The sequence below is a fragment of the Lonchura striata genome, chromosome 10, assembly GCF_050655825.1.
Source record: "Lonchura striata isolate lonStrDom1 chromosome 10, ASM5065582v1, whole genome shotgun sequence".
Classification (NCBI taxonomy): domain Eukaryota; kingdom Metazoa; phylum Chordata; class Aves; order Passeriformes; family Estrildidae; genus Lonchura; species Lonchura striata.
This window is the reverse complement of record NC_140712.1, coordinates 4622880-4644276: the sequence shown is the minus strand read 5'-3', so window position 1 is coordinate 4644276 and position 21397 is coordinate 4622880. Positions and strand designations below refer to the sequence as shown.

The window sequence follows — 21397 nt, the reverse complement described above, 5'->3', positions numbered from 1 at the left end:
TACACTTCTTTCTATTAGAAAACATCCCAAGGAGAGAATATGATATTTGAACAGTTGTAGAATATGGAGAGTCCATTATTGTAAGAATTATAGAAAAATAAAGCTCATTGTATTAGTGATCCAGTGCTCCAGATTCTAATTAAAATACATAATTCATATCCCTAAGGGTCTTTTAAGGCAAAAAACGTATTAGCAGTTTTTGGAGAAAAGGGAGGCTGGAGAAACTGACCATGTGTGTTTTTCCTCCTTGTGTCTCTTTTATCTCTGTTGTGTTTCTTTTGTTGAAATTATTTCATTATTATAACAGGGCAGCTTGATCAACACACTAAAAGAAGTGCAGCCAACATCTCATATGGGAGTACCCCGAGTGTGGGAGAAAATCATGGAGAAATTAAAGGATGCTTCTGCTCAGTCAGGATTTATGAAAAAGAAAATGCTTTCCTGGGCTATGTCACTTAGCTTAGAGAAGAACCTGCATGGCTCACACAGGTGTGTAGTACAGTGAGTGAGATTTCCAGCAACCTGAAAGTAGCAATTTACTTGTAATAAACCATGAAGCCTCGGTAGAGACTCTTTGTATAAGTGGGTAAAATCTGGCTTGGCAGCACAGCAGATACAGTGCAGGGGGGAGGGTGTAGTTATAAATTATTATACAATGAAGTGGGGGAAATTGCTTATGAAGAATGGTATTCCAAAATATCATTCCATGATATTCCTTTGCTCGTCTTATCATTCAGTTTCTCAGATAGATCTTAGAAATTTCAGCTTTCAGTGGTGTATGTTCTCAGAGACACATTCAACTGATAAAAAAACAGGAATACAAGAGCTGTATTGCATACAATATGTATTTATAGATTCTTCATGTATTTGTTGAATTCAGATACCTCAGGAGTTGGAGGTAGGAAAGCTCCAAAGGTAAGATAAGCAAAAGACACCAAATAAATGAAAGAATGTGTCACCTTTCTAACTTCTGTCAACACCCAAAACCAAATGACAAATACATGTCCAAACAAAATCTGTGCCTGATTTTGTTTTGAAAACTTCCTAGGTTGCTCTGACTTACTTGTGTATTTTGTACTCAGCAGTGATCTAAAGCAGCTCTGGACAAGATTAGCAGACTACTTAGTGCTTGCAAAAATCCGTAGTGCACTGGGGCTTTCTTCCTGTCAGAAGCACTTTTCTGGTGCTGCTCCTCTCAGTACAGAAACGCTGTGTTTCTTCTTGGGTCTGAACATCACCCTGTATGAGGCCTATGGGATGAGTGAGACCACAGGCCCACATTGCCTGTCTGGGCCTTACATTTACAGGCAGCACAGGTAATTTTGCTTTTATTACTACTTTTTAAATATGATCTGTTTAATTTTATCTACGAAAAGAGTATTTACTAAGGTCAGCAAAGATACTACAACTTAATTTATTTTCCCTGAGTGCATTTGCACTCTGTTGTGACTTTGAGAGTCAGAGTAATTTTCAGGTCAGAATTTGAACAGGTTGACTCCATAGCACACTGTGCCCGGAGCACTGAAACTGAGTTGCAGCATTATAGCCAAACACAGTGACTACATCTGACATATACCCTAGCCCTTGCCCAAGAGAGGAATGCAAGGCCTCAAAAACAATAATATTTTGAAGATACAGGGGGAAAAGCAATAAGCACAGGCCAAGACAGACTGCCAGAAAGTGCTCACACCCTGACAAATCTGCCCTAGTGAAGGAGTAGTCCATGGCTGTCGGACAGTTACAGCATGGTAATAATTGCAGTCACAGATACTTTGACAGTTTCAGGGATTTGGCACGTTGGCCAGCTTATCACTATTATGTCTGATGTTTCTGTGATCCTTGTGAGGTTTTTCTACTCTTCTCTGGTAGCTGTGGTAAGCCAGCACCTGGATGCAGAGTGAAACTGGTGGACAAAGATACAGAAGGCAATGGAGAAATCTGTTTCTGGGGAAGGACTGTTTTCATGGGTTATCTAAATATGGAAGACAGAACAAAAGAATCCTTTGATGAGGAGGGGTGGCTGCATTCTGGAGATTTAGGAAAGCTAGACAATGATGGCTTTCTCTATGTCACTGGAAGAATTAAAGGTAACAGGCAAAACCTTGCTCTCTGTTTATGGTAAATGTTCAGCACTATTCGGTCATCTCTCAGTTGTAGACCATCTAATGAAGTGTCTTTCCTCTAATACCAGAAGCATTGCCCTAACAGGAAGGTAAAATAAACTTTCCTATGAGAAAACTACAGTGTGCTTTATGTTCAGGGAAGGTTTCCCTCTACTCTGAAGTAGGTAGAGATGATTCAGTTCCTACAACCAGGTTTTTTATCTCCCACACCTTCACTCAGTATAAATTACAATTAACAATTTAAACTAGTAACTCAGGTTTAATGTGTCTTGTTTGATTTGAATGATATCATGAAGCTGTCCAGTCTCCCTTTGAATCTTGCCAGTGTCTTAATTGCACATAAGAATGTTTAGGCGGGACGGAGAGGCACCCTCTGCTACACAGAAATTGTTGCTGTAGGTCAGAGGTTGGTTCCTCTGGTGTCTTAGGTTAAGTGTTCACAGAGACCAGAGCTGAAGCTTGAGAGCTGAAGGGAAAACTACAGTTGAAGCACTGGCTGAAGGCTCACGAGACTGAGACTAGTCACTTGCTGACTTGGAGGCTTTCTTCATGATATGTATTCAGACAGTGAAATTGGTCACAGGCAAGATGTAACTGAGGAAGATTTAAGAATTGAGTAAATATAATCTTAGAACTTAAGATGAATTACTAGGGAGATAACACAGATGAGTGAATTTGTCACAGGTGGCATCATGCCCTGCTAAGAATCAGGACTGAAGTTGGTACTATTAATAGCCTGCACCAAATGCAGCTTGATTTTAACTTGTTTTCTTGTCTGATTTATTTTCCTTTAGCACAGCAGTAACAACCCCTTGTCTCAATTCATAACATTTGTGTTTCTCTTATACCTGTCTGGATTGCTGAACTAATAGCAGTTGTTCTAAATTACAGGATAGGTAGACAATCTGGGATAAAATAACCGTATGTCCAGTTTCATTGAAGTTTTAAATCCAAGTTCAAATAAGGACAATGAAAAACTAAGGGCCAGAGAGATTGGTAGAGGATCTGAGACAAAGACAGGAGTATTACAAAAGGAGGGTGAAATGAAAGGAAAAGTTAGACCTAGAAAAGTGTGTCTCTGTTATTTGTTGAAGCATGTTCTGAATTGCTGCAAAGACAATTATTTGAGCACAATTGGAAGTCACCAATATAACAAAAGCAAAGAATTGGAATTTACTCAAAGAATACTCAAGTTTGTAATAATTTCATTGAATATATGTATTCAGAACAAATGTTGCTCTTATCAAGACTTCCTGCAGTAGTAACTTAGTTTTGTCTGACACCTCTTGTTGGATTTAAGAAGTGGTTTTAATCATGGCAACAATCAACTTGCTTTTTGGTGAGATAGCAACAGTAGAATAGTAGGTGAATCCTGTGCTAATTTGGAAGAGATGATATCTCAAGGAAAAATTCCTATTATGTAACAGTCCCTTGAGAATAAGCTGTTACTCAAGTATTTAAAAAATATCTGGAGCAAATATACTGTGAGAGATCTGATAATTGAGCATGTGTTTGAAAAATAGTAGCATTTTTGTTTTGAAGATAATTAATAGGATTTTTGGTATTTGGAAAATATTATCTTGGAAAAAGAATCTTTTGTATTTTTTATGTCAGAATAAGAAGAGCGGATTGAGCCAGACATCAACCTGATCTCTGGAATTTATTTGAATTCAACTAATAGCCTTTCTTTTTTTGCCTAGATTTGATTATTACAGCTGGAGGTGAAAATGTGCCTCCAATCCCAATCGAAGATGCTGTTAAAAAAGAACTCCCAATTGTTAGTAATGCTATGGTGATTGGAGATAAAAAGAAGTTTTTGTCAATGTTCCTGACCCTAAAGGTAAACCAGTTTTAATATCAACTTCAGTGAAGTTATACACCTGCACCTAACAAAAGAATAATAATTTTAAACCATTTGTAAAAAGATCTAAAATTAGGTAGGAAGATCTTAGCAGGGGGCAAATACATGTAGCAACTACAGACAAATCCTGCTGGGTCTAATCTTAGGGTTACCTGGTCTGCTAAACATCCACATACTAATTGCTGTTTCTCCTACATATACAATAAGAGCTATTTTTTATTTAAATGCACATTTTTATATAAGAAATGCTGGAAGATTGAGAAGTCTTTGTAACAGAACACAATAGCTTTTATGTTTAGAGATGAGCAAAATCAACAAATGTTTCTGTTATGGGCAAACCCAGAAACCTTCCAACAAAAACATTTCTCTACAATTTGCTATTTTTATAACACAAGAATGATAGCCATTGAACAAAATAATTAATAGCCTTCCTGTGGTATAAGCATCAATTGAGAAATCACTATTCTTCTAAAACATCTGCACTTCAGTTCTGTGAACATACCTAGTGAATGCCACTTAGGTGAAGTTGTTTGCCTCTATGACTGATACTCTCTATCTTCAGGTACAATAGAAATACTAATTTAAGAAGTCTAGGAACTCTTTTTTCTCAAGCTGTTTCCATTACACCATAATAATTCCACTGAATGATGAGCTAAATGTTTCCCTGTAACAATGGGGTCATATGGAAAATATGAAATTCAAGGTCAGAGATGGACTCTATGGCCTAATTCATTCACACATTTTAATTCTATTCATGACTTCTGCATATAAGCTGAAAATATTTGCATTTGGTAGCCAAGTGGAAAGAAAAGCCCTTTATGATCTGTAGGTGCTTCTGCATTTTAAGGCTTACGGACGTTTGTGTGTTTATACTGAGCCTTCTTCTCAAGGGGGAGGGCCTGGTCAGAGAACCTGTTAATGCCTTTTAAGAGTAAATGTTTAATGATTCACTTCATTTGAAATTTTAGAGTGTGCTGGACCCAGATACATCTGATCCTACTGACATTCTCACAGAGCAAGCCAGAGATTTCTGCCAGAGGAGTGGTAGTAAAGCCACCAAAGTGTCCGATATTGTAGCCACAAGAGACCAGGCGACCTACAGAGCCATCCAGGAGGGAATAGACAGAGTCAACAGCACTGCTACCAACAGGGTTCATTGCATTCAGAAATGGATTGTCTTGCCAAGAGATTTTTCCATTTCTGGGGGAGAACTAGGTAAGACTTACTGATTTATTTGAGGTACACAAAGTTAAGAGGCTGCTCATCTAAGAATATTCAATACTCAGGAGGAAAATATGGTTATGCAGTGTGTGGTAAGGAATACAAAAACTGGAGTTACTGCTGTGCACACATGTATGACTCTGTGCTCATTTGCATGTAGAGCTCTTAAATTTCAGATTGCTTTGGGTATTTAAGCAATTTTAGTTAATTCCATGTGCATTCCAGTATTTGTAACTTCAGTAATAATACTGAAAGTGATGCTTAGAATGGCTACCTAGAACAGAAGCTAGACAGAGTTAAAAGATAAAGGGTAGGTTTTTATTGAAAAGCCTTCACAAGGTACACCTTGGGCAGTGCAGGAGTCTCACAGAGACTACACCCAAGACCATCACATGTTGTTCAGACAGATGTAAGTTTGGTCTGTTTGCATATTGGAGGTTAATGTCCAGGTACAGCTTCAGGGAGTGGAGTCTCATTCCCCTAGTTTGGCCCCCCCTCCACTTCACTGTAGTTGACATTTTTCAGGGCCTGTGAAAATAAGGTGACTTTGGGTTTCAGGCCTAGAAAGAAACTGTTTTTTCTGAATAAAGTGGGAGAACAGTAGCTGACAGGCTATGGAGTTTGAGAGTTATACACTAAATAATCCTGATCTAGAAAATAAGGCATCAAAAGTTTCTCTTTAAAAGAAAAAAAAGCAGCAAGATAGTGAAAGCCTGATAATGGAGCCCAAAGCACATTACCTCTTAATAAACTGGGAATTGTTGAAAAGCTTTCAAAAGCAAATTTTTAGTAGCCAGTTACCACCTTCTTTTCTGCAGCTCATGCTTATGTGGATGCAACCTCACATATCACACTTGCTTCTCACTTTTAGCATTTATCTGTGCTTAGAGGGGGGCATGTTCTTCCCAACAGGCTCTTTAATAAAAAAACTCAGGCACCAAAGCTCAAACTGAGCAGGAATTTTTGTTCCTATTTCTGGAATTGGTTCTCCCTCTTTTAAGGTCCCACAATGAAGCTGAAGCGGCTCGCTGTGCTCGAGAAATACCGAAATGAAGTAGACTCCTTCTATAAAGAATAAAAAGTGTTTCCTCCAAGCATTAAAAAAGATCTGTGAACAAAAGGAAGTATTTTCTCATCAACAGCATTAACAAAGATTTATGCTTTAAGTTTGTAGTCTATTGAACCACACTAGAAAGCTGCTGTCAATTTAGTTGTTCCTGATACTCACCTGATCATTTGTCCTTTTTATACAGAAGCATCTACAGTATGTCCATTCTCTAATACTTATTTTACTTTATGATCTTAATGATTAAAACATCTTTCTGTGTTGTATAAAGCAGATATAATTCCTCTAGATTGAAATATAACAAATTTTTTATAGTCTTCCATTTTTCTTTTTTTTTCTTTTGTTCTACAGGATGTTTTTTATAGCTCATGATATATTTTGCTAGATAGCAGTACTCCTTAATGAAACTATCATACCACTCCAGTGATAATTATTAAAAAAAAAATTACAAATCAAAAGGGGTGGGATTTTTTTCCCCTTCCCAAAGAACACTTGTTCACAAACACATTTCAGAACCTGAAGATACTCCTGTTTCTGTAATGCCTAGAATACAGACTTCTGTGAACACAGCAGTTCCACTTCTTAAGTCCATGTTGGAAAAAGCATTACTATTTTTCATAAAAACAAATAATCAGAAGTATGGGAATAGCTCCCTAAGACTGAAAGGAACAAAGGAATAACTACAGGAGCTCTCACATGAAAATGCTATTACAGAAACTTCTTTAAAATGATTTACAGTGCTTTTCTTTGAGCAGTGTATCTGCATGTTTCACATTGCACTAATTCTGACAAATGTGGACTGTGTTTCTTCTTACCCATATGCAAAATAAATCATATTATGAGAAGGAAATGCTTGGCACAAAGTTGTGTAAAGGGTGTGCTGTAAGTGATCTCTGGCAGACAGCTCTAGTAGCTCACACAGGCAAGGCAGGCCACAGCCTGTTATTGAGACAAAGAAATGATACAGAACAGGATAAGGTTTCTATAAAAGTTCCATTACCAATCTCACACATCTTACAGAGCTAAGATTTGTTGCAAGTACCAACAATCAGCTCAGTATATAAGACAAAGCAGCAGCCTAGGATTATAAAAACAAAACGAGCGATAGGACTTTGAAAAGTTTATTCTTCCCCATTTTGTGCGCAATGGTAATTCAGAATTTCTTTAACAATATTAACCTTAAGGAAACAAAGAAGCAGCAGCTAGGAAAACACAGAAAGGAAGGTTGCACTATTCACAAAAAGCAGAATGTGGGAGGAATAAATCTCCTCCAGCATGTTGTAAGACTGTATAAAAAAGCTGGGATGCTTACTTTAGAGAGTGACATGAGAAGTTGTTACTCCGAAGTTGTTTTACTGCTGACACAACCAGCTCTAAACAGTTGTAATAGGTATTACTCCACTTAGTTTCTGTCTATGAATAGAACAAAGCTGTAAGAAGCCTGTTTCTGGCAGGAGGGATAATCCTGTGCTATACTAACGAGTTTGAAAATATGTATTTTCTTGTCAGGTGCAGGAATGGAAGCAATACCTTGATAGTTACAGATCAGAACGACTGGAGTGACAATCAGCATCTGATGGGGAGGGGAAGGGAGGGCAACAAGTCGCTTTTGCACCCATTAAGCTTAGTAAGCAAGTTAAAAATAGATTCAGATCCCCTTGAATAGGGATGAAATGTATTTCTGGAATATAGGCACCAGAGCCAAACCACTGATCTGCCTTAATCCATTTAGGACTTGTCTCTTACATTCAGTTTCTAGAATGAAATTACTAGTCAATACAGCAAGACACTCTGAACAGACTGTGCAGAAACAACACAAAAAGCATTCTAGCCAAAGTAAAGAAATATTTAGTGTAAATCTGCAGTTAATATTTTCCCCTCACAATATATGGTGGAAGTAATTTTGTATCATTTGCCCTCATTAGAACTCTATTGTAAAGTGTGCTTCAGAGAGGAAAACTTGTAAGAATTATTTTGGTATGTAGATTTGAAAAATAACTTTACTTCAGCACTAATTTTCAGCCCTTGTTAATGGCTGTAGGTTTTTTAAAATACAGAAATAGATTAAATCTCTAGAAGTTTGTATATCTTAATTCATGCCTTTTGTGGACAGGGCTATATTTCATGAATCACCAGAGTATTAAGGTGGGTTTCTTGTTGCTTCCAACACAAAATTACTATTTTAAGATACTTTATACCCGTTTCTGTGCATGAAGATCATCTTGTGCTACTCCTAGGCTGAAAACCTATCTTTTTAATTTCAATAAGATCAATAAAGTAGGTTTAAACATTAAGGTGCACTTATATTTCACTAATCTGTTACTGGTTTGTTTGTACTGGTTTTAATTTTTCTATGTGGAAAGTAAAACCCTCTAATTGAAATGAAAAATTATTAGACAGTTACAGTGCCAGTAAAGGAATTCACTTACATAAAAATGTTCACCAGGTAGAAAAAAATAAATAAAACAAAGCACTTGAAAAAGTCCACTGAAAGCAGGCACAAGCATCATTTGTAGCCATTTGGACTAGATTTATTAATGGAGAGGCCTCAGCTAAAAAGTTTGCTCTCAAGACATAAGCAAACTCTATGCATGTGGATATCAGGTTACATATATTGTACTCTGTGACATGTCCTTCCAGAGTCCTCAGCAGGAGGAGAAGGAGGTTTAGTCTTTGTCCCGTACTCGGCGGCAGATCTCCTCTGTGAATTCCGAACACTTGGCATTGCCTCCCAAATCTTTTGTCAAGATCTGAAAGAAAGAACGAAAAAATAATGTTACTGAAATGTATTACAGGGCCAGTCTTCTCTCTGAACAATTCTGGATGTTCTCATGATATGTTGTCTACAGATGGTAAATAAGACGAGCAGGAATACATCAAGTTTGAGTTCTGCATCCCATAGAGACTTCATCAATAAGGACTGTGCAGGGAGAGAAAACCTGAGTATACATGAAATACTTATAATGTTATCAGATTTGAAGGTGAATTTAACATGATTTTATCCTAACTACAGGAATAAAGTGTGTGTGGTCAAAGCTCTACAAAGTGCTTTAATGGTGTAATTAATGATTAAGTATTTACATCTTCAGTAAGAAGTTTGTCCTTTGGAAGTAAAATTCATATATGAAGGCTTAGCACAAGGACAACTAATTGAGAGTAATTCAGAAATACTGGGTCTTTTTTTTTAACAAAACCCATGCAGAACAACCACATGTAACTCTTAATGCTGCATGTTAACAATTCTCAAAATTTGCTTCATTTATTTAAGACAGAGGAAATGTAGAGCTCAAAATCTCTTTCATCAAGTACAACTCCTGTCTGGCATCATGAAGCTAGTAAAATAAAAATAAAAAAGTGGGCAACTTTTTTGCCCAACCATTGCTTGTCCAACCTAGCTAGAGGTAATTAAAATTTTTAAGTTTCCCTTCCATACACACAGATCTTAATTAACTGTTGAGGAAAAAAGAGGAAGAAGAAGCAAAACAAGCAATCATGGTTGCTATTTAGGATCTTGTAATTTAAATTGCCTGGGCTTTTGAATTAAAAAGACTCTCCATTGTAAGTATATAATCGTAACATTGTAAGTAGCCATGTCAAAAAACTTGCACTGTTATCTTCCATGGAATCAGTGATCTGCAGATGGAGGATATAATTTCCAGAGCAATAAATGGGAACTTTGCGGGAGCACCTCTTTATTCAGTTGTAAGTTTAGATTTTTTTTTAACTGGCTCCTACATACAGCAAGATAGCTGCAAACTCACAAAATGATGACAACTTTTGGTTTCAGCATTCTTGTTACTTTTAATTACATAGCAGCTTCTCATGGTGCTGCCTAAAATAAATGAACCAGCATGACTAGCTAATCCTCTTTAAGAGCAATCTTCAAAATCTTTCCAACTATGTTTTCAAGAGATGGACATCAATGTGGAAGAGTGAACCAATAATGGTAAGACCACAAATTTGTCAGGTTGCAGAGCACAAGCCCCCTCTTGCTCCCAATATCCCATTTGAGTCATTAATCTGAAGACACTCTCTTCCAAAGAGAAACATATGCAATCTTCAGAGAAAAAAGATAATACTGGATAAAAATTGTTCTTTTGTAGTCAAAAACGAGTGAAAGCAGTAAGAATGAAAAAAGAAAAATAATTAAGCTGAAAAAACAGAAACAGAAGTTTTACAGTCAGAACTGAAATGCTATAAACAAAGTGGATGATGAAGCCTGTGAAAGGCAAATGAGTGTCCTTCACTTTTTTCAATATTTCATTGTATGTCCTTTGTAGGTTTCATGAATTTCATAAATGAAATGCTAAGAGTTACTTAAAACTCTGATCCACTTCTTGAAAAACAGCCATCCAGTTTCCTATTCTGCAGTTCATAAAGCTGTGGATATGTAAGATGAGCATTGCTGAGACAAAAGGAATGCTACAGTCTCTCCCCTTATTACTGCAAGGCATATTTAATGTCACCAAAGATAATATAATTACTGTCAGAGAAGGACAGTGGCACTGCTCATGCAACAGGCCAGCTCAGCAGGCCATCCCCCACTCTGGTATGAATCTTCCACATTAATTTTTGCTTTGATATGATATGATTTTAATTCAGTGCATTTATTTGCACACCCTCATGTTACCTTTCCATCTTTAATTGTATCGAAGCAAGCTGACTCAATCTTTGTCGCATATTTGTGCATTCCCATGTGGCGCAGCATCATCACAGCACTCAGAAGGAGGGCAGTCGGATTTGCCATGTCTTTTCCTGCAATGTCTGGTGCTGTTCCATGAACCTAGAAATGAGAGTAAGCCTATCTGTTATGTCATTAGGGCTGATTAAAATGTCCTAGGGAATTGTGCAAGCAACCTGAGCCACAGGTCTTCATGTTAAAACAGGGCTAATTTTGCTGTGATACAGTCAGTGGAAAGGAGATACTAAGGACCAAAACAATTCCACTCAAAGACATCAGAAAGGGAAAACTAAGTCATCTAATACCTTTAAGTTGAGCCCATCAAGTTCTACTTCATAGAGTGTATTTATCATACAAAAAAGTTGGAAAATAAAAGTATTGGTCAAAAAAAGGATGTGCAAAAAAACCTACATGGCATATTTACTTTAACCAATCTCTCAGGGTAAAGCTTGAGTATCTTCACAGTATAAAAGAGTTCTATGAAGATATTTTTTAGCTAAATGTCAACCACATTGTATGGCATGGAGAAGTTTAGATTCTCAAGTTGAGACAAAGTTATTACTGATCTGTCTTTGTGTGTAACAAGACTTACTGATTCAAAAATGGCCACGCCGTTGGCACCAATGTTTCCACTGGGTGTTACTCCAAGACCCCCAATGAGTCCAGCACACAAGTCACTGAAAAAAACCCAACCAACAAATTAAACAATCCATGAGTTTTTCCATATACAGTATCTTCTCTGCAAGGTATTAAAATATTTTGGTTCATCAATCAACTGCAACTATAATTTAATTTATACACCTGTACAGTTTGAGATTAATATAGAAAAAGAACAGATGCTGTTAGTCATTGGAAAAGTCTTAGAACTTAGCAGAAGATATTGTAATAAAGGAAAATTAAAAGGAAATTCCAAATACTATACTAAAGCTCATAAAGACACAGGCACAACAAGAAGTACTAGCAGCACAGCATATGTGTAGAAGTCTCAAAAACTAATTGTTATATACAGTTCCCTGTAATTATACAAAAATCTTACTTCCTCTGTAGGGGCCCAGAACTACTTTTCATATGTAAATTCCTTCTAAAAAATGTGGAGGAATTTTGCTCAGGTAGGTGAGTTACTGGTTGTTTTGTAGTGTACTGTGTGCAGCTTAAGGAACATTTTCCAAGTGACACCAGACTAGCTTTTCCCCTTTTTAGTCAACAGCCTGCAGGTCACAAGTCTGACATTAGCAGATCATCAGATATAAGCATTGGTTTCCACCAAAATTAACATGGGGAATGACAATATTGTCATCATACAAGCTGAACACACTGATTAACAAAGCTCTTAAAACTCCGTTATTTTCACATCCACACATAATTACTGCCTACAAACTTGGCTCATACTAAACTAAGTTAGTCCTTAGCTTAGAACTAACAAGGAGAAAAATTTGGATGACTTTGCAGTCATTATTTTAGCTTAATATTTTAAGCTAAAATAAACCACTTTAAGTTACAAAAGGTCTGGGGAAAAACTGACTACAGTCTGCATTTGTCACTCTAAATATTTAATGCTTAAAGAGAAGAGATTGTCTTCTGCCTATTCAGATGGATTCAGTCTAAGGAAGCTACTTGGCATTTTGTTCATACTTTTAGAGCAGCAGGTGAGACCTCACCCAGTGGCGACAGTGTCCTCTTCAACAACAGACTCAAATTTATTGCAAAGTTTTAGAATGATGAAATTTTTAATGGAATTTCTATGAGAACTTTAAAATGGGTGATAATTAACTCTCTGAAATGGTACTGATGATGAGACTCCTCTGATATGATCTCTTTTAGCTAATACTCACACAGTAAGAGCTGCTGTGAGGGCCCTGTGCACACCTTCACCAATTCTTAAAACAAGAGGCATTAGTAAGTATCTGATTTTTCATAGCGTGCACAGCCTTATCACAGAGAGAGTGATGTTTTAAGAGAAGCTTAAGAACCATTTCTTATACGTAAGTTACCGTTAAATTTAGTATTTGTACCAAACCAGGAGATGGATTCTAACATGTGAATAGTCAAACTTGAAAATAAAAATTCCAGTTCAAGCACTTTTCTCAATCTCTCCTTAGAGTTGTGAGAAGAAACTGTATTACATAATACACTTAATAGTTCAGATTAAAACACTTCATTTTACAGGTCTTTAATGGAATTTACACTCTACCTAATAATTTTACAGAATGGAAAATGTGTGCTGATAGGTTTTGCCTTCAAGACACAAAGAACCTCTAGTACTAATGTTATTCAAATAAAAAATTTAATTTCACAGTAAGGAAAAGTAATACATAAACCAAGAGCTGGCAGAATATTAAGAGGCCACAAATTTAGTTCTTCAGTGACTATGGAGACTGATTTAAATGTAGTATGAGCTCCCTTTGTACATCATAGTCCCACAGTCACACTACACAATCTGTTTTAGTGCTGAGGATAATAAAGTTTTTCTCTAATATCTAACCAGGCATTCATTCTCTATTACAATGTAAGCCATTATGTTCTTCACACATTTTGAGACATTTCACTCTGTCCCATATGAACAATATTCATAGCCTCCATAAACAAAACCAGACTTTTTAAAATAAAAAGTACATTCTCATCATATAGCCTCTCCTATTAGTATATTAATAATTGAAGCAGTTAATGTCTGTTAAGAAGTCTGAGTGCATAAGATGATATGGCTTGCATGTGCCCTCAATGGCTGTTGGGAAAGTGTCAGTATTTTACATGTTGGGACTTTAAATTGAAATCTCCATACCTGAGGATGTCACCGTACAAGTTTGGCATAACAAGCACATCAAATTGAGATGGATCTTGAACCATCTAGAAGGAAGGTTGAGAATTCATTCAGGTTAAGTTAATTCATTCTGGTTAAGAATTAAAACGAAAAAAAAAAATAACCACAACTAAAACATAAATACTCACATTCAGACATACAGTATCCAGATACATTTCATTAAATTTAATATCTTTACAGTTTTCTGCTGCCTCCCTGCATTTTCTCAAGAAAAGCCCATCAGACATTCTCCTGCAATTAGACAATCAAGAGAATATTGCAGTTATTGTAAGGAAGCATTACTGGAGATAAAGAAAATTGCCTGCAACAAGGATTTAATTAGAATTCAGAAACTTGTTTTGTGACTATTTATCCCTCCTAAAATATTTCTGTATCAGTAGCTTAAACAGCATACATTAATTCTCAGAATTACTAATATTCATTTATGGAAGGTTTAAACAAATTTGTGAAGGTGATGTCATACATAATATGTTTTAGGTTTATAACACATAATATGTGTTATGTCTCAGATCAGTATAAAGCGGTGTGGAAACTGCAAAAGACACCAGATACTTTCATTCTCAGTTTTAAAATAAGAGTTTTGAGAGGAATGATTAGTACAAACTTGCTAATAAGAACACTGGTACACAATTATCTCAGCCCTGTCAATATCAGCATTGCCCATTTTTCTTAGGAGGCATTTACTTGAATTTGTCCCATTTCACTGACTCCCACTGCCATCAGCAGAAGTTTCACATTTGAATAAGATTTAAGCAGTTATTTATGATTATATTTTTGGGGATTTTCTTTTCGTTTTTCTCGAAAGAAATGTCAACATACATAATATTTGCCTTGTGCACAGCAGTCACGTGGCTTCTCTGATTGTTTCTGGCATACTCAAAAGCAAACTCTGCAATGCGCTTGCTGGCTTCCTCTGTGATCAGCTTGATGCTTTGCACAACCCCATCAACAATCTGAAAGACAGGAAGTGCATCAGCAGTCCAAGTTCATTCTTCCCGTTTGGAACCAAGCAGCAGAATTTTGAGTGAGGCAGAATGCATTTCACAATGGAGGAACTTTCTTATGGGTGCCAAATGTAAAAAAAAATCTCACTGAACCCCAGTGATAGGCAAAGTTAGCAGTGCTGAAACAGGCAGCAGAAGGCAGCAGCTGAGGCACCCACCACGTGCTCGATGCCACTGTACTCGCCCTCGGTGTTCTCGCGGATGGTGACGATGTTCACGTCCGTGTAGGGCGTTTTATAGCCCTCGATGGACACGCACGGACGCACGTTGGCGTAAAGGTCAAAGGTTTTACGCAGCAGCAGATTCATTGAAGGGTGCCCTGCAGCAATTGGGGTCTTTAGAGGCCCTAGAGGAAAAAAAGGATGAATGAGAAAATAAACCCCTCCATGGATCTGTGTGCTGAAACTCTAGGTAAAGTGGGACTCCTGCAAAGGATCTCCAAATTCCTGTTTAACCCTTATGCTGGAATGCCATGGGAATTCTCTGTTCTGTCAGCTACTGCTCAGGCACATTCATTAGTTGGGTAAAGGCCAAACTGCAAGCCTTACATTTTTACAGAACAGATTTTACAAAACATATTCATTAAAACTGTCCATTAGTAGTGTAATTATTGCATACTATTGTATATCTTAGAAATGCCTTCTGCAGAGAGTCCAAAGGTTGTTATGTACCCAATTTCAACTACAATAACTTTCAAACTTACAGCTTGGAAATTGCATGAACCTTTCCTGCAAGGACTGTTCCAGGATTACAGACAACTACCTGACAGGCTGTCCATGTTTTATTGTGCTACAGAGGAAGAACTTTGGCTTTACATCAAACTCATGATAAACATAACAGTACTTAATATCTGTGTATTAACCCCTAAAATACCTTTTAATCCCATTTTGTTTTTATCCATGGATTCTTTGGCTTCTGGGGGTATCATCCACTTCCCTCCTGGTCCTTGGATAGCTGTAACATTCCTCTCTTCCCACTGAATAGGTGCCTAAACAGACATACTCTACGTTAACTTTAGTGTCATGACTTTGCTTTGAGTTTTAACTTTCACAAGAAGGTGTGTAAGGAATTTTGTCCAGGCCTTTCTAAATAGTATTTTCTCTGGTGAGTGAAAGTAAGCATGAGATGTTTGAACTAAAGTCGTTTTTGAAAAATGTAATTAAGTAAGTGGAAGTGAAATATTGTGAGCAGCAAATCACCATAAATATCACAATGGCACCCTAGATGTTATATACGTAAGTGCTATTTCTTTAAAGGTTTTAGAGCTGTTGAGTTCCTTGTATACAATAGACAACATTTTAAAGCTGAATTCACTGAGGACGCATCATCCCCACTGACTGGAAGATTGTGTATGACACAGATATGTATCTGTTATCTCACTGAAAATCTGCACATGCTTCACAATGCTTTCCGAATTTGCATTCACCACAGTACTCTAAGTGGAGACAGGCTGCCACCCATTCGTTTCATTAGGAATGACTATACACAAATGAATCATACACAAATTAAAAGATACAACATCATTAAAGAAACATCATGTTTTCAAATCCACGTTGGATAGTTGTAATAAAAAGGGAATATGCCTGGGTGTTGTTACTAATGTGGAACAATTTAACAGGCATCTTGCCTGAAGAGCTGTATTTCCTTTAAAGGAAACTTGACAAGGTCTGGTGGTTTCTCAGATAGGTAAGAGAACAGTTCTTGGATACAGTAAGTTTTCATATCACTGAAGTTAATGTGTTTGGCAGCACAGCAATTGGATTGCTAAAGTGAGCCAGTGCTTTCACACACACTTTTGACCTGCACTTGAAGTCATAATAAATGAAAGAATATTCTCTGTCAGTTGCTCAGGATTACTACATCAACAAGGTGATTTCACATGACATTGAGTTCATTTTTCCAGAAATCAAACACAGCATTTGCTCTCAAGTCTCTACTCTTCTGTCAGCTAACAGTTTCAATGTGTGCCTTGGTATCACATTCCTGTCATTTATCAGCTGAAGCTTCAAACTCTTTCTACTGGAAAGAAGTTTTAATAGCTTAAATATTATTTAATCTCTTAAAAGAGATTTTAAGCTTTTTAAAATATGCCTAATTAATATTTGTTGCTGTAGTTCAATTTGCAAATCTTATAGCAAGACAAATATGACTTACTTTGGCAGCATCAAAGATCTTCATGACAGCAGCAGAAATCTCGGGTCCTATGCCATCTCCTGGGATTAAAGTTACTGTTTGGACCTAGGTAAAGAAATATCAGTAGTACAACAAATGAATGTTTGTTTTCTACATAGAAAACATCTTCATGTGTTGTAGGAACCAAGTAACTATTGGAAAACAAAATAAATTTTCCTTTACCAAATACTCACTATGAAGAACAGCAGTCTTGGACAGAAGTGAGGACTGGCTTGCTTTCCAAGGGAGTGTGCAAATGTTTTGAGAGAATTGTTTAAAAATTCACCTACTACCTCTTCCTACTTCAAAACAGAGGCTAAATGTGAAAGGCAGATTCCTGCTCAGTACTCCTTGAAATTAATAAACGTAGCATGTATTCCTCTGGACTTCTGGACAGCCAAGTTGTATTACCTAGTTATGGCTCTGTTCCACATATGTCTACAATATTGTCAACATGCTGCACGATACTGACACATGCTAGAAATAATTACGTGTGTGAACAGCTAGATTCACCTTAAAAAAAAAGGTCATGCCAAGCTAAACTTCTCAAGTGACCTCCTAAAAATTTCACACCCATTTTAAACAATACCAACTTATTTACCTCTCATAATGCTCTCACTTTTGTTTGTTTTATCATCATCAAGCAAGTAAAAAAAATACACAGCCCAGGCTCAACAAATAGCAGGGGAAGAATGTATTCTTCTTTGAAGAAGAAAATGAATTATGATCACTCTTCTAAGGGTACGTGCTTCAGCTCATTTTGTTTTATTTAAAGAGATCCAACAGTTTTTATGGGCTTATTATTACCTACAAAAAAGGCAGCTCTCATACATAATTTGAAAAACTCCAACAGAATCAATCACATGCCAGAATTTCAATAAATATTGACTGATTGATTTTCTAACGTTTGAGCCAAAGAAATCCACCGTGTACAACAAAAAAACAGAGCTTCAGATAAAAGAACACTACTGCTGAGCCACTTATGAAATAAATGCCTTGAGAGTAGTATAGTGCTGTCTGACAGCACTGCAGGGCTCCACCTGAGCCTGAAAGTCTTGTGTTTTCAATAGAACCAGGGAGGCATCACCTTCTGATTTTCATATTGTATAAGTGACCCTTCAGTTTCTTTTCTAACTGCTGTACCTGCTGTTCTACAAAACTTATCATGAAAAGCCACAGTTCCTCTTTAAGATTAAGTCCTGCTTAAGGGTGCTGAGCCCTGCTCCTGCCTTCACCAAAAAGAATGCCCATGGGCACTTCAAACACATACATAAAAAAGAAGGTAAAATATCTACAGTGAAACACACAACATCTAAGATAGTTTAAAGAGGACCTTGAAAAGGCAGAATTTTAGATGCAAGGAGTTCTAATAGCAGCAGTAAAGTAAATCTAGTGCTTAGAGGGAAGTCTGCAAAAGAAAGAAAATCAGAAGCTTCTCAACAATCTTTCTACTTTGCACAATATTTTTTACTCATTCCCAGATGAATTCCAGAAGACTGGCTTATGTCTGTATTTTGTGAAAACTTTCCACACTACTTCTATTTTTTGCTAGAGTCTTTTATATTCTCACATTGATATGCAATTGCCAATGACAGTTATTAACTGATATAAATCCAGGACGTCATTAAGAGCATGTATGTTCACTTGTTTGGCCCTTATTTTTTGGGAACATAAGAATAACAACAGTGATCTTATAAATTTTCAAACCTGCCTATTGAGAAACTTCTTAAAAAGAAAAAAATGGGACTATTATACTCACAGCATTACCAAAACTTCTGGTCACCTTTTTTTGGCTTTTGAAAGCACCTAGCAATCGAGAAACCTGCAAAAATCCAGAACAAAAAGATGTTATTTTGTTGCACAAACGGGATTTTACAAGTTTAACAGTATTGCAGCAAATCATCTTTTCAAAGTCATGCTGCTTTAAATCTCCTATCTCAAACTAGTGTAAAAATTCAAATGAAACCAGAGTACCCAGTGCTTTGCCAAGCTGCAGTCGAACACTCTGAGCAGCAATGCCTTGTGGGTATTCTTAGCACAAGGTGAGCCCAGGACAGACACGCTTTGCCCCATGCCCCTGCCCTGCCTGGGGTCCCCTGTACCCCAACTGGAGCCCTCACACACATCATGTTGGAAGCAAGGCTGCAGGAACTCTAACTAAATACATCATATGCTAAGGACAAAGACAAGCGGAAAACAAAGTGAAAAATCAAACACTTCATTGCTAGCAGCTGGGTGGACAGTATATTTACACATTTTAGGTGATGTTCCAAAACTACTTTACATTATTGTCACTTCTTCCATTCAAACTGTGGTGAACTTTGTTCTTCTACCTTTTATACCTATAGGTGTTGTACTGTTGCCTTCTGCATGCCTGATAGTTTTTTAAAAGTGGAACTGAAATGCACACTGAAGACAAAATTCACCATAGCAACAAGTCTACACATCACAGTCAAAAGAATTACGTTTTCTGAGTATTCTGAACTGGCATTAAGCTTCAAAACTGGGATGGTATCTAAGCTTAGGCTCTTGCTTAGCTGAGCACCATGGACAAAATCCCTACTCTGTAGAAAAATCACGGCCTCCCAGTCTTAACTGTTTTTCTAGGACTATTGATACCTCTGTGACTTAAGAGCCAGAACACTTCTAACTGCTTACACTACTTCAATTCTGCCATACTCACATATGCAGGCTGTCTGAGGCTATCAGGCTAGAAATTACTTTGACAATTTGTATTCCTCTCCTGTCCCACTTGCATTTGTTATTTCTTTACTGACAGAATGGTGTGTGGCAAAAGGAACAAATTATGTTGGCACCAACAACTAGAAACAACTAGAAATAATATAATTCTCATATTGCAATGAATGCTGGGGGAGAAGTAATCTAAGCTAGATTTATTTTTACTTGTAGCCCCACGTGTCACTGCAACAGGCAAGCAGTGTTTCCCAAAGCAAGCCCTATGGTTGAGGAAGAAGGCAGAGCAATCAAATGAAAATGTGAAGTTGATTGTACAGGGTAAGTGTTCTCATAGTACAGTTCCTGCATATAAAATCAGGATTCACATTCCAGAGTAGCCCTGGAAAGGGCACAGTCTGTCTTGTCAGAAATCAAGGGCCTAGTACATTATACTGAAGTTCAACACCGGTAACACCAACAAAGAATCCACCCAAGGAAAACTGATCCATTCTGACCTTAAAGTCACGTGTCATGACTAGCTCCTGACAGTTCTTCCCTACTTTAGCAGATAGGTTAAATGGGGCAGCCTCAATAACTTTGCCTCAAGCAGGCTGTTATTTAAAGGTACAAAATAAATTTCATTTACTCAAGGCAAAAACCAGTATTTCTGTGACAGCCCCAGGGTAAGGCCTGCGTCTCAGAATGGTTCAGACCTGTAAATGCCAGAGGACAGGAGTGGGGGCCAGCAAGTCGCCAGCCAGAACGCGGTAGCAGCTGTCCCCAGCCGGCTCTGCAGTGCCCGGTACCGCAGGCTCTTTGCGGGAATGGCGTTTCAGGCTGTGCTGCCGGCCACGCGCGTACCAGGCGCTGCCCGCAGCCGCGGTGGTCCCGCCGCTGCTGTGACCTCTACGGCGCGACCTCTCCGCAGGCCGCTCCGAGGGACGGCGCGGCGCCTCCAGGGCCCGGCCCAGCCCGCTCAATAACGGCCCCCACGGCCCCTTCCCGCCGCCGTCCCAGGGAAGGGGCAGGAGGAAGGAGAGGACCCGCGAGCGCCGCGGGGCCGCCTTTCAGCCCGAGCCCCGCGGCCATTCCCCCTCGGAGCGCTGCCAGGGCCCGGCGGCACCGCGACCTTGCGGCCGGGCGGCCGCGCCTCAGGCTCCACCGAGCTCCGGGGCGCGTCCCGGGCGCCGCGGAGCAGGTCCGGCCCGGCCCGTCCCCCTGCCTACCGTGGGCATCCACACGGTCGCGGCCATGACACGCCCGGGCACCGCGGCTACCAAAGCCCGAGAGCTCCGCGCCCGCCGCTAAACCGGAACCGGCGCGTGGGGAGCGGCGGCCCCGCCCGCCCCGCGAAGCCCCGCCCCGGGACTGCCGCTGCGGCAGCGCCCGCGGCCCCTCCGCCCGCGCCCGCCGCTGCCCGCCGCTGCCCGGGCCTCTCTCCGCGGCCCCTCCGCCCGCGCCCGCCGCTGCCCGAGGCGGTGCGAGCCTCCCTCCGCGGCCCTCCTTCCGCGGCGCGGTGGAGGTGCTGCCGGGGAGCTCCCGCTCCCGGTGAGGGAGGCGGCGGGGCGGAGGGCCTGATGCCGCCGGAGGATGCTGGTCGTTTATGGGAAAAAGTAGTTGTTAAGAAAGACGCCAGAATTTTGCTGAAAAAGATAAAAAGCCTCCTAAGCCCATGTACTTTAAAGTGTTAAAAACAAAGCTGTTGAAATCGGGACAGTGTAAGACTTCTTTTTGCCCTCATTTCTGAGGTACCCGTCTCGTTATTTTAAAAGCTG

The 21397-nt window shown here is 38.8% G+C and overlaps 2 protein-coding genes across 36 annotated transcripts in view; one reads left to right on the top strand and one right to left on the bottom strand.

The window, feature by feature from the left end:
* Window positions 1–6593, top strand: part of ACSBG1 (acyl-CoA synthetase bubblegum family member 1) — a 40076-nt gene extending 33483 nt beyond the window's left edge. For 32 of the 34 annotated variants that reach the window (XM_021547353.4, XM_085588438.1, XM_085588437.1 and 29 more), the window contains 6 exons: window positions 308–489; window positions 1083–1316; window positions 1870–2087; window positions 3824–3963; window positions 4953–5199; window positions 6207–6593. In XM_021547353.4, coding sequence (XP_021403028.3) covers window positions 308–489; window positions 1083–1316; window positions 1870–2087; window positions 3824–3963; window positions 4953–5199; window positions 6207–6283 — 1098 coding nt within the window. In that variant the 3' untranslated portion in view covers window positions 6284–6593. The remainder of the gene's footprint in view (window positions 1–307; window positions 490–1082; window positions 1317–1869; window positions 2088–3823; window positions 3964–4952; window positions 5200–6206) is intronic. The other 2 variants (XM_021547349.4, XM_021547352.4) reach the window with 2 other exon arrangements.
* A 785-nt stretch (window positions 6594–7378) lies between these two features.
* On the bottom strand, window positions 7379–20971 carry IDH3A (isocitrate dehydrogenase (NAD(+)) 3 catalytic subunit alpha). 2 transcript variants are annotated; one of them, XM_021547361.3, is made up of 11 exons: window positions 20849–20971; window positions 18706–18768; window positions 16929–17012; window positions 15648–15762; window positions 14933–15120; window positions 14590–14723; window positions 13899–14001; window positions 13732–13796; window positions 11545–11629; window positions 10902–11054; window positions 7379–9021 (listed from the first exon to the last, which is right to left on the bottom strand). In XM_021547361.3, the coding sequence occupies exons 1-11, from the start codon at window positions 20873–20875 to the stop codon at window positions 8938–8940; spliced, it is 1101 nt and encodes a 366-aa protein (XP_021403036.1). In that variant the 5' UTR covers window positions 20876–20971; the 3' UTR covers window positions 7379–8937. The 2 variants fall into 2 exon arrangements, with proteins under 2 accessions (XP_021403036.1, XP_085444568.1); XM_085588442.1 differs by lacking the exon at window positions 20849–20971 and adding an exon at window positions 20138–20170.
* Between the last annotated feature and the right edge of the window lie 426 nt (window positions 20972–21397).

Excerpts from the sequence above, each read along its gene's own strand:
- IDH3A (XM_021547361.3), bottom strand. The coding sequence starts at position 20,875 with ATGGCCGCGACCGTGTGGATGCCCACG. Across the intron at positions 13,797-13,898 it reads TGGATACTGTATGTCTGAAT|ATGGTTCAAGATCCATCTCA; the intron begins GTGAGTATTTAT and ends CCTTCCTTCTAG. Across the intron at positions 11,055-11,544 it reads GCGTGGCCATTTTTGAATCA|GTTCATGGAACAGCACCAGA; the intron begins GTAAGTCTTGTT and ends TCTCATTTCTAG.